Genomic DNA, 12,060 nt, shown 5'->3' with positions numbered 1-12,060 from the left:
AAGACTACTAGTTTAGAGTTAAATTTCAGAAACTCAACACAGATCTTTTTTATCAAACAGAAAGGATAGAATCAACATTACAGTCCTCCTGGATGACCTTCCTGTCATTAGACATTGACGCACTTGGGATGAACAATTCGTATTATCGCAACTTCGCACCAAGAAGACCCCCAGCAAGGTAAGCTTCATATCTCAATATGATCTAAGATTTATCTCCCCGGTATTTCTCTCCATGTACATAATTTGTCTTGCATTTACTACTCGCTTTAAATGTTTCCTTAACGTCGAATATTGGGTCCTCCAATGATTAAACAGCACTCGGAAAACACCCTTTACAGTCTTACAAAAGTATAATTTTTACTACCTATAGCTGTCCCCCACATGGGATTAATTCTAATCAGGACCAACATAATTACCCTGGTGAAATTACTTACGTCATGGATGGGCTGAATGGATGGATGAACTCACCAGTCCAGAACTGATGTAATGGCTGAACATTTCAACTTTGACCAACTCAGAATCCTCAAAGGATGTTCTCATTCAACAATGTAAATCTTGTGAACAGGCAAGGCAAACAATTGTTTGCCAGGAAGGAATATAGAATTGCCATTTATCAGCAAACGTGATGAGTTCCAACTAGCAGCTTCTGCTAAGCTTGGGAGAGTTCCGGTGATGTCTCAGCTGCAAAGTTTAGTACCTATTGGACATTCACGTCTTAATTTGTTATCACAACTTATTCCCTCACAATGCTGTTGTTTCTTGTTCCATTAATGCCAAGGAATATTTCTATTGTAGTTGCCGCAAAAAAGGGGACAAAATTGGTATTTACTGCATTTTTAAGGTCATTGGCAAATATATAAAGCAAATATATACAATTTCTCTTTAGAAAGAGAAGTCTGTTTTCCAAACATTTTAGCCGCAGCTTATTTGATGGTAGGTAAGATAATGAAATCATTAATCGTTTCCTGCGTAAAGCACTCATGCAAAAATACCAGATATAAAACAGATTAATGGATGTATGGCTACAAATGTCCAAGGGAAAACAGCTTTAATTCTAAAAGAGAAACGCAAATAAAACAAGGCAGCATATCTCAATATTAACGTCATTTGAATAAAAGCACAAATGTATAGTGAATACCTTGTTTCTCAGAGAACGATCCAGCTCAACCTTCAGCTCATGCAGTTCTCTTGCGATGGAAGAACGTTCCGATTCTGCACTAATTTTCACAAACGGGATCAGAGGTTAATATAATTAAAACAAACATGCGGCATTAAAATTAACCTTTAGGCACTACATCATTCTACACATATGTTAAATTAATGAACTCTGGAATTAGATCAGCCCTATACTTATGTGAGAAGTTTTATTATTAACAATCAAAGGCAATATTAATCCATCACCAATAAAACATGTAGAATTGGGATTCAGGTTTGTTCTTATTCATTTACTATAAATGGAATTAGTGAGGGTAGAAAAAGCATGCAGCGAAAAACGGATTTGCTCAAAGTAATCTTTGGTAGCATTAGTAAGGACCATAAAAGCAAGTGTGCATTCTCAGAGAGGATTGAAGATAGGATTATTACCTTCTCCTTGTTTACGTGGTCCACACTGGATCGGACATCATCCAGTTCGCCTTTCATCTGTGCTCTCTCCTTTTCAATCCTATTTCAATGTATAATTTTAGAACACTGCGGACCATCAGCAGAAAAAAATCAATACAAGCAACACAAGCAGATACCGAACAAGCAGGTAAGATAGATTTTTATTGATTTATGGAACAGAAATTATGGATACAGATATTGATTTTTTAAATTTAGAATCTGTTCATACATTTCGTACATTTTTATTAATTCTTAGAGCTTTTGAAAAGAAAGCCGAATAAAGTAATAATGAAATGATTTATCTGAAATAGAAATATACTTCGAACGGATATTTCAGCGCAAGTGGATTAGTTTTAGGCAGAAATTTGAAAATATGATAAGCATATTTAAAGAATTGACAGGACATATTGAATATAATTAAAAAGAACCCCAATTGATCATATGCCAAAATGTTTTCTCTGAAGGCTCGGTTTTTATTATAGTAAAGTACATTAATTTCATGAGTGATTTTAAATAGATAAAAAATATTACATACGTACACTCACTAGGAAGAAAATTAGAAACTTATATTCAATATCGAATAGTAGTAGGACTACATTTAACCCCAATTACACAGCCCGTACAAGTTATGGCATGGATTCCTCTACGTGTATGAGGGTATCTAGCTACAGATTTGACTATTCTTCCATCAGGATATTTATTGGCTGCTGTATTGTGGTTTGTAAAAAAACTGAGAAGCCGAACTGTCCTTTCCAACATATATCAGACATTCTCAATTCGACTAAAATCTAGACAGTTAAGCGGCTAAGGCAGATTTTTGAAATCTTGGGCTTGAACTATTCTTGGGCTTGAACCATACTATGATACACCTTCAGCCGCATGAGTGTTGGACACGAGGCAAGTCTGGAGGCATAGATTCATGAGGTTCACGCCACACTTTCATTGGTGCAAAAATGTGTAAATCGAGACACATCAGACCGCATGAACTTTTTCCACTGTTCCACAGTCCAATCTTGGCATTGGTGACACTACTCCAGTCGAACCTTTCGATTTTTTGTAGGAAAAAGTGAGTGGTTTTCGTATAAGCTGTAACGATTACTAAACCCCATATTTTTCAATTCCCACTGCACAGTACAGTTGCAAATGAGTTTTGATTTGTGTAAATTGAATTTTTCATTCTTTTTCTGCAAACATTGGTCCTTCTATTCTGACACACAATTCGCTTTAAATTCCTGCTGTCTGTTTCTTGGAGTAACGACTTTCTACTGCATTTCTTTCTTTTAGAAATGCATTCTCCTTTTGTCTTCCACTCATTGTATACACTTGAGATGATATGATTACATGATGGACAGCGTAAATCATACAAACTATTTTATGATACGTAAATCCTCGATTTTTCCCAGATAGCTGTTTGCTTTTCTATCTCTCTATGAAAGACAATAGCTGAAGTCGCACTGTGTTATTCGGAGGCAGCTGGCCGACGCTGTCTTTGTAAATGGATAAAATAATTACACGGGCAATTATCCTTGCGATTGGTAAGCAAACAATGATGCTGGCATAAATTAGCGTTTTATCTTTAATGGAGCTTAAATAATCATTTAAGCTCCATTAAAGAACTCGCACAGTTCCATACTATCTACGCTTGCTTAATATATATCGAACGTTTCTTTTTTTTCTTTTTCTTAAAAGTCCTGGTGTCCGGAAAACTTTTGAGAGCATCATATATTTGAATGAATATTTCTCTGGAATCTCAATGCTATATTGGACAGCGAGAGGAAAACCGGTATACTAGGCGCAAATCACGTCCACTTTGACATATGAGCTACCGGGCTACAACCGAATGAAAATGCCTCTTCTTTACTAGATATGCAGACATTATTTGAAAAGAAATTGACAAAGTGGGACCCTACAAGCTTACGAGACTTTAATCCCACGGAGCATACATGAGATGACCTTAACAGATGCCCCCAATTTGTTAAGTGGCTGCAGACATCTCTTGTTGAACAACTCTTTCATAGATGGAGTCGAGACACCTCAAGGCCTTATCGACACGTGCCAATTCGAAGCAATGAACACTTGAGTTTCCTTGGCTGTGAATAGTGACTTATCCCATACTGAATTGCCAATACTTTATTAAAAATGGATTCGATATTCATAACTAATATAAATGAATAATTAAATTATTTCACGAAGTCCACTAATAGGTTCTGGTTTTGTGATTTTTTAAAATATTTAATAACTAATAGAAAGGCAAAAGACTTCTATAAACAATGTTTCTATGTGTGTAAACAAATCAATAATAAATCATAAAATTTATCTTGATATATTCGGGTATCTCTATCCGCTGGAAATCTGAAAAAAAATTTTTTCCGGAAAAAAAAATCATTATCTAACAATTTATTTATTACGATTCTCTATTCTAAGATGTTCAGCTCTTCAATTAACTTCCGATTAATCGATGGACGATCATTTCCAAGTCCTTGGAAGATGGAAGACAGGTAGATCGTTCATCATCTTTAACGTTATCTCTTCCCTTCTTGATACCTCTTAATCCTCACACACAAAACATGTGCTTTACACATTGCTGCTGTTGCCCTTAATGTTTCTCTATTTAACAATTAATCATCCATTTTGACAAGGAAAACAAATAGACAAACTCATTTACTACTATCACAGAACAAACTGAATCCACACAACTCGTATTACACAATACTGCTGACTCATGAAATTTGATAACCCAACTAGTGCCATCTCGTAATCTGTTTTCAGATACACAAAGATTTAGCTGGTTGCTTTATTGTTAGACTTCGTTAAATGCAATTGTAACAGAAAAGGCAGTAATTGGCCTCTAAGGAACTCAAGCTCGAATTCGATGTCAGACTTGTCATTCACGTGGCTCACTGCTCTCCACACGACAAATCAGTTTTAGTAACACACTGCCTTTGCCAGCAGAGAGGATCTTCCGTTCTGAATGGCTGTGAAGGAGGAAGAAAAATCTTGAAAGTGACTGCTGATATAAGTTTAGGGGGAGTATATCTTGGCACTGTCTGTACAGGATGGATAAGTCTGCAAAAAGAACACAACACAACTACTTGTATTCTTGAGTGCGATATCTCTTATCTGAGAAGCAGAGGTACTTAGCCCTCTTCTCACCCTCTTGGTGGCATCGGAGAAGATATACTCCAGCTTGCTTCTTATAAGAGGCACTGCAAAGGAAAGTGATGACTTGGAGGAGGCATTAGCTTCGAACAGGATGCCATGGTTCTTAACTTCCACAAACATGTGAAGAAGCAGACATTGTCAACAATCTTCAGTTTAGTAATATAAGCTTCCGTGAATTTTCAGTGCACAGACTTCATGAAATCAAAGAATGGTAGCTAAATCACGAGCGATTATTCAGAATTATTACTATTGGTTAAAATGTTAACAGAAGTTTAATGGACTTACCTGGCTTTGTGCTTGTTTAGTTGGTCAATCTGCTCGCTGAGTTCAGCAACTACATCATTGTGCTTCTTTCTGAGATTGGTGAGGATCTGTTCGTGTTGTAGGTTGGATTCTTCCAAGTCCCTCCTCAGTTTAGCCATTTCAGCTTCGCGCCTCTTGTTTAGGTCGATCTGCGAATTTAAATCTCGAGTTTATTGCCTTGCAAAGATCAAAACGAATAAACGAATAGGAAACGAAAAGCATTGAGAATGTTAAACTTCTAACAATTGCAATGCCTTACGGATTTCTTTATAAGTAGTTAAATAAACGTTTGCACTAAAAAGATAAGGGGTTTTATGCTTAGCATTCGCCCCACATACGAATATTTCCTCAGAATATTCATTTTACTAGAGTTAAACTTCACTAAATCAGGAATTAATAGGCTCGGGATTACTTTAGTTTCAAAATCGAAAATTAATATTCCATGGTCAACATTTTTTTAATAATTCAGGAATGACATATTAAAGTGACTATAAATATCTAGATACGAAGTGTTTCGCTTTAATAATTAAAATTAATTAATAAATACTAGTAAATATTAGTGACGTGTACTAGTACTAGTCCGACTTAAGGCGAGGAGTTATCACATTAAATAGATTGGAATGCGCCGATGGCTGCATATTCCAACAAAGTAGACACGATGAAAATATTTATCTCACTCTACACCTCACGTTGTTTAAAATCTTTTAGCATAAGGAAGAAAAGATTCCGAACGCCTACCTGTGCAGAAGTAGCACCGCCAGCTTCCTCCAAACGTTCGCTGAGCTCTTCGATTTCTCTGGCAAGGTCCGCCCGTTGTTTTTCGGCCTGAAATAAGGAAGAAATGGAAAGTGTTCGAGCACTGAAATTTCCAGAATATTTAAAAGAAAAAGAAAAATTCAAACGAAAAAGAGGGAGGAAAATTAATCAAATGGATGAACTTACCTTTGCCCGAGCCTGTCTTTCAGCTTCCAACTCCTCTTCCAGTTCTTCGATTCGTGACTGAAAGCAAAGAGACATGAATGAGTGAAAGAAATATTTCACTGAATGATAAATTGCAATTCACCAGTCAGTGTTTTCATTTTAAATTCACAGTGTATATAGACAGCGGTTTTTTTTTTTTTTTTTTTTTGCTTTCGTATTTAAAGAGAAATGCTGTTGCCATTAACGGTTGTTAGAATAAGTTATGCATAAAGCCTTCGTAGCGAAGCAGTGAGTATTTGAATAACGCATTTAAAGCCGAGAAACTTAATGTAAATCCAAACATCTCTTAAATCACTCTGCTCAACGATCCAGCATTAAGTAGGCAGTCGTAGCGAAATTATCTACAGTTCATGCGGTTACAATTGATTCCGATTAGAGAAGAAAATGGCGATGGTAAGAGTATCATCAATAGGCAAAAATCAAAGAATATTTGATTTTTATTTGAATGTTATTGAACGTTTACGAGAGATAACTACAGTATAATATAGTCATTATTCAATGAGGAGCTTGTTACAATTCTAAAATCGCCTACCTTTGTCGTTTCCATGAGAAAAGAAATCAAAGAACAGCACAGTCTTGTTAACTAGTTTAAAGCAACACGCGGAAGCTGCCATGCTAGAAACAAAGCAAATGTCCGTGCGTTAGTGTAACATCTTCAGGAAGAAGACGAAAATCCAAAGAAGAGCAGAAGAGTTTCGTTATACGCGTTATAAAAGTCACCAATTATAAAATCGATTATCCTACTTCATAAAGATAGTGGATTGTACTCGGGCAAGAGGCGAACACCGGTTCCTGGGCTTTACGCATAATACGCTTGCTTTCGAAACTGAGGGTGAAGCTTGGAGACACGTAGTTTGCCTTCTGCAGAGGATAAAAGGAGTCACGATGAATTGCATCGGAGATCTTTGAACTCACGGAGGTCTTCTCCGTTTTACTAGAGAGAGAAGTATCCCCATTAAAGGTTCCATTTGAAATAATTCGAGATGTCGTCTCCTCGGTCTTCAATGCTGTGGTTTCCTGAACTGAATCCATCTGGCCAAACACTGTAGTAAAATCCAAGAACTTTTCAGTTTCAAGTTTGCGTAGCAAACAAAACAAATTCTTGTCTGAATTAAATAAAGAAAAAAGTCGTGTAGTTCGAGGCGTCTGTGTCGGACGAACTCCACCGCCTTCCCTTCAGGAACCTCCAATTTCAGGCCAAGTGCCGGAAAAAGCCTCCTGACTGAGGTATATGGCCGCTCGTTGGTGTAACTTTATCCACATTCCTGGCAACCACACGCCATAAATGAGCACCCCCAACTCCTTGTTGCTCATCACCGCACGGGGTGAGTCAGCCGCACGTACGAAGCAATACGGCTCGTCAGGATGATGAAGCATGAGTCCCGTCTCCCTATTTGGGTACTGTCTTTCGGCAAATGTCGGCCAACTGTCTACCGTGTGACCAACGCTTTTACTTACGTAGGGAAGAAAGAATTCGGTCTAGTTTCTTTAAAACGCGTCCAATATTTTTAGAGGACGTTCTGTTATTGGTTTAGGGTCGCTAAAACAAACATCATGCTTCAGTAAAGCGTGTAAATTAGACTCCCCAGATGACTAACAGGGAAAACGTGCGACCTTAATGCGCGGAACTTGAAATGTATACATGATTTAGCTCATAATGAGAAGGTCGTTTTTTTTTTTCTTTTTATCTTTTTGTGGGTTACTTTTAGAGGGTTTATACAGCAAGCAAGCATTTGACACCCATAATTAAGCCTTCTGTAATGTTTGGAAGTTAAGTTGAATCATTTAAATACGCCGATTTTCTTTCTTACTGAAATGTTGCACCGCAAAGGAATGTGGCATGATTAAAATAACGCTATTTGAATTGCAGTAGACATATCGGCAAAAGCCTCTAAGAGAAGGATAAACTGGCTATATTTGGTAGGTTAATCAATAATTTATATCTAATTATTTTTTTCCAAAGAAGAAAGCTTTTAATTTAGGGGTAGAAATACAAACTATTTCATTTGTTCTAGAACACGAGAACTGAAGTAAACATTGCAAAGACACACATTTGTCTTTGTCGTTGTAAAGAACAGATGATATAATTCAGTTTACAATTTTTTCTAATGAGGTAAAAATTCAGCATAATTCGAATTTAGTTTCAACGTTTTTTGACTTAAAGAGACTACATCGTGAGCTGCCACTTATTACTTTCAGTTGTATTTGGCAATGTTGACTTCCTCTGATGGAGCAAAAGTCTTGATGAAGATTCAAAGGAATATTGAGTTTAAAATATTCCAGAACAATTTAAGCTGGCTGTTTCATCTCAGCCGAAATTCTGCATTTAACGATAAATTTAATATCTGAAGGGATCCCGACCCTCAGCCGTTGCACATATACACGGTTTGTATTCTGAGATTAATATTGGGGAAAGATACCATAATCGAATGGAATATTTCTGAATTTAAACCGATTAAAGAATCAGAACATAGTACGTCGCGTTTATAGTTTTAAGTAGAAAAAGTATCGAAGTTGCGAAAGTCAGTGTCTCCCGCTGAAAGTTTCTTTTAAAAAAACATTTAGGATGAAAGATTAAAACTTTTTAGATACATAAGTGAGTAGATTTAATACCGCGCTCTAAAACAAAAGAAAAAAAAATAGATATATTTTATTCCGATATTTGTAACTATTACCAATATTAAACTCGCTTGACTTCAAATGAACAGCGTTCTTTGAGGTCTAAATGGATCTACAGTTAGGAAACAATTCATTTTATCACTATCGATCTTAATATTACGAAATGCAGTTTCGAAGCAATTTTTAAGAATGTGACGCCGAATAAAGTTTTCCGAGAATTAATTCTTCAAACTTTTATTTCAAATTCTTCAGAGGTTCGTAAGAGGAAGAAATAGGAAAACGAAAAGCTAAAAATGGCATGGCTAAGCAGCTGTAGCACAAAAAGAAAGAAATGAAAAGAACTGACAGATGCAGATGTAGTGACTTACCTGGAGTTCCTTAATCTGTTTCTGTAACTTGGCAACCAGACTCTGCTCATCTTCCAGCTTGGCAGCAAGACTAGCCATCTCCTTCTCTTTCCTGAAATAAAAGTTTGTTATCAGAACAAAAAAAAGATAAATATTTTAAAGATGCAATGCATCTAATATTGTATTACCAATATGCACTACAGGATATCGCGTAAAAATAGACTACCACTAGGAAGTTTCAAAGTTTATCTTATTCATCCAACTCCATAAGAACTTTTGTGTTCAACGTCTGAATAAGAATATTATTTATTTATTCCTATTGGCCAAGGCAAGACCCACTTGAATTTACAATAAAGTTACTAGTGCCCTTAAAATTCAGTTAAATAATTGCTGATATGTGGGATTTTCAAAAACGGCGATATTATTATTATTATTATTATTAAATCCGTTTATTATAAGAGTCATGGAATCTTTTCAAGAATTCAAAACAAAAGAATCGACGAGTTTACATATTAAACCACTAAATATTTCAGCCCAAACACTATTTATCCAGATGAGTTCACAAATAATGAATAATAATATTAATGACAGCCGAAATTTAAAGTAAACAAATTTTTCCGGGGGTAACGCCATTTTTGCATTAACTATCCAGATATTCGTTAGTGCGTACCTTTGAAGAGCCTGCTCTAATTCCTTCTTGTTCTTCTCGAGATCAGCAACAGCCTCCTGGGCTAGCTTGAGGTCACCTTCAGTCTTCCTCTTTGTCTTTTCGATATCGCCTCGCAGTTTCTTTTCGCGCTCCAAGGTGTCTTCGAGCTATAATGAAAATAATTATCTCATGAAATCATTCAAGCCAAGAGAAATAATTCAGTTCTTATTTGTTCCTTGAGTTTATAATAATTTGTTGCGCAAGTATTACACTTCGACATGCTTTTAATATATTTTTAAATGTCAGGTAAATACAAGCTGCAGCCTTAAGCGCAGTTAAATGCAAATAAACACTTACTTCATCTAATGTCTGCTCTAACTTGGCCTTCACTTTGGTCATATGATTAACCTTGTCCTCTGTTCCCTGAAGGTCTTCTGAGGTTTTCTGCAATCCAATAAATGAACGTGTAAATCACAATCAATAATATTTAATTTATTTTTATTTTAGAACAATTTCTAATTAAAAACTGTAATTCTAATGTCAGGGCTATCGGGATAATCGTACAACTATTTAATATCGTGAAATTTAATAGGAGGAATTAAGATTGAGCCCACCCAAGAAATAGAGGCCGATCTCTATTATCGGTATTCTGTCTTTTATTTCTTTCATCTTAAAATATGAAAGAGATATCTTTAATTTTCTCAATTAAATCCTATGAGCTTTACCATTGATACTGTTCTGAGATATACTTTTGAATATTTACCAAAACATTATTTCGAAACTTAAATCAACGAGCATAACCTATTCTGTTGATTGGGATGGAAGAAAATTTGGACTTTAAAACAGGGACGAGATGCAGCTTAATATTACTTATCGAGTCGAGAGGTCATTAGCTAAAAAAAAGCACAGAAAGTCTAGTTCAATCAGTGATGAGATCTGCTGTTCAGCTCGAATTTTGCGAAAAGAAAGCGCAAATCCGACCAAATATTTTTATTATATCTAAAGATTGCGATAAAGGAATTTATTTTTTATTTGGTAAGAAAATTAATGAAATCCCTATAGTCCTGAATAAAATTTTATAAACAAATTCTCATTCATGTTTGACCCATCCGCAAATCATCACAGGCTAGCTCTTCTGCCAAATTAACCAAAAAAAACTTCTATTTTGACATGTTCCCAAGTACAATTTTTAGCACAAACAGTCATATTCCAATTATTTGTCACAAACACTCATCCTTACCTGTGTGAGTTCCTGCAGTTGTTTCTTTTCCTTATTTAACTTATTGATGAGCTCATCTTGGTGGGCAATTTCGTCATTCAGGTTACGAATTTGGTGGTCTTTCGTAGCTTTGTCTTGCTCACCCTGGAGTAAACAATCAAACAAAACAACGTATAAATATTTGTAATTTTAGAATTTTATGAAAAGAATAAAAATATTTGATGAAATAATCGGCAATTTTTTTATAGACACTGAATACTATCCTAAAGGAAATTATTAGAAATCGTGACAACGTAATATCAATGAATTTTACTTGTTCAAGATAAGCTAAATTTAATGAATTGTCTTTATTTTAAACAAATGTAAGCTTCATGTCTAAAAACCAGCTAATTTTTGAGAACTTATAGATACACCATCCTACTAAACGCCATGAGATACTTGCAGTTATGATTAGAATATGTTTGTAATTCAATACATTAACAGCATTATGATCCACTTACTTTGGCTCTACATGCTTTCTGTGCTGGCTACTGCCATGTTTCAATGTCTTTAAATTCTTGCTTTATAACATGCCACATATTGGAAGGTGTAAGGGTCAATTCTGTAGGAGCTGCCACAATGTGGATACACTGAACTGTCCATAAAATCATTGTAGGATGCAGCATTCGCGGTTCCATGCACTGCCAACAGTGAACCTAGTCCAATCAAGAAGAAAAATCACCAGACCACGACATCACCTCCTCCTCCTTCCAGCTTCCAAGTTGATTCAATATACACACAGACAGTAAGTGTTCCAAACAGGTCTACCAGACTGAAAGAGCTCTTGTTGTTGTTGTAGTAGGATTTTAGGAGCATCATGTGTTTTGTGGTCGATTTTCTGTCGCTGAACGAAAGACCAGAGTTTCCGGGAGAAAAAGCAATGCTATCTTCGCCTAATGAGACCAACTAATTCAACCATTGTGAAAAAGGCCCATAAAAATTCCTCATGTCATTGATGGGACTCGAACTCATGTCTTTTCCACACGGTGTGGGAGGACGGCGATTCTACCAACGAGGGCGAACCTGGTCTCGATTGGAACAGTGTATAACGAGACTCGTCGCTTCACGGGAAAGAACAATGAGGTCCCGTGGGCTTTGCACTATGCCAATCGATGGTGAGCATTTCTTGCTGTTATCAG

General features: G+C 36.1%; 1 protein-coding gene across 8 annotated transcripts in view; it reads right to left on the bottom strand.

The window, feature by feature from the left end:
* Positions 1-12,060, bottom strand: part of LOC150082375 (myosin heavy chain, muscle-like) — a 121,155-nt gene that overhangs the window by 13,033 nt on the left and 96,062 nt on the right. For all 8 annotated transcript variants that reach the window (XM_090379251.1, XM_090379253.1, XM_090379247.1 and 5 more), the window contains exons 24-31: positions 10,904-11,026; positions 10,021-10,107; positions 9,685-9,830; positions 9,036-9,126; positions 6,010-6,066; positions 5,806-5,892; positions 5,050-5,216; positions 1,585-1,663 (exon numbers count right to left, since the gene is read on the bottom strand). In XM_090379251.1, the coding sequence (XP_090235377.1) occupies positions 1,585-1,663; positions 5,050-5,216; positions 5,806-5,892; positions 6,010-6,066; positions 9,036-9,126; positions 9,685-9,830; positions 10,021-10,107; positions 10,904-11,026 (837 nt within the window). The remainder of the gene's footprint in view (positions 1-1,584; positions 1,664-5,049; positions 5,217-5,805; positions 5,893-6,009; positions 6,067-9,035; positions 9,127-9,684; positions 9,831-10,020; positions 10,108-10,903; positions 11,027-12,060) is intronic.

This window comes from Mastigoproctus giganteus, chromosome 8 (genome assembly GCF_048544385.1).
Source record: "Mastigoproctus giganteus isolate SK-2022 chromosome 8, ASM4854438v1, whole genome shotgun sequence".
Taxonomy (NCBI): domain Eukaryota; kingdom Metazoa; phylum Arthropoda; class Arachnida; order Uropygi; family Thelyphonidae; genus Mastigoproctus; species Mastigoproctus giganteus.
Note: the sequence above shows the minus strand (reverse complement) of the source record. Positions and strands in the feature narration are given on the sequence as shown.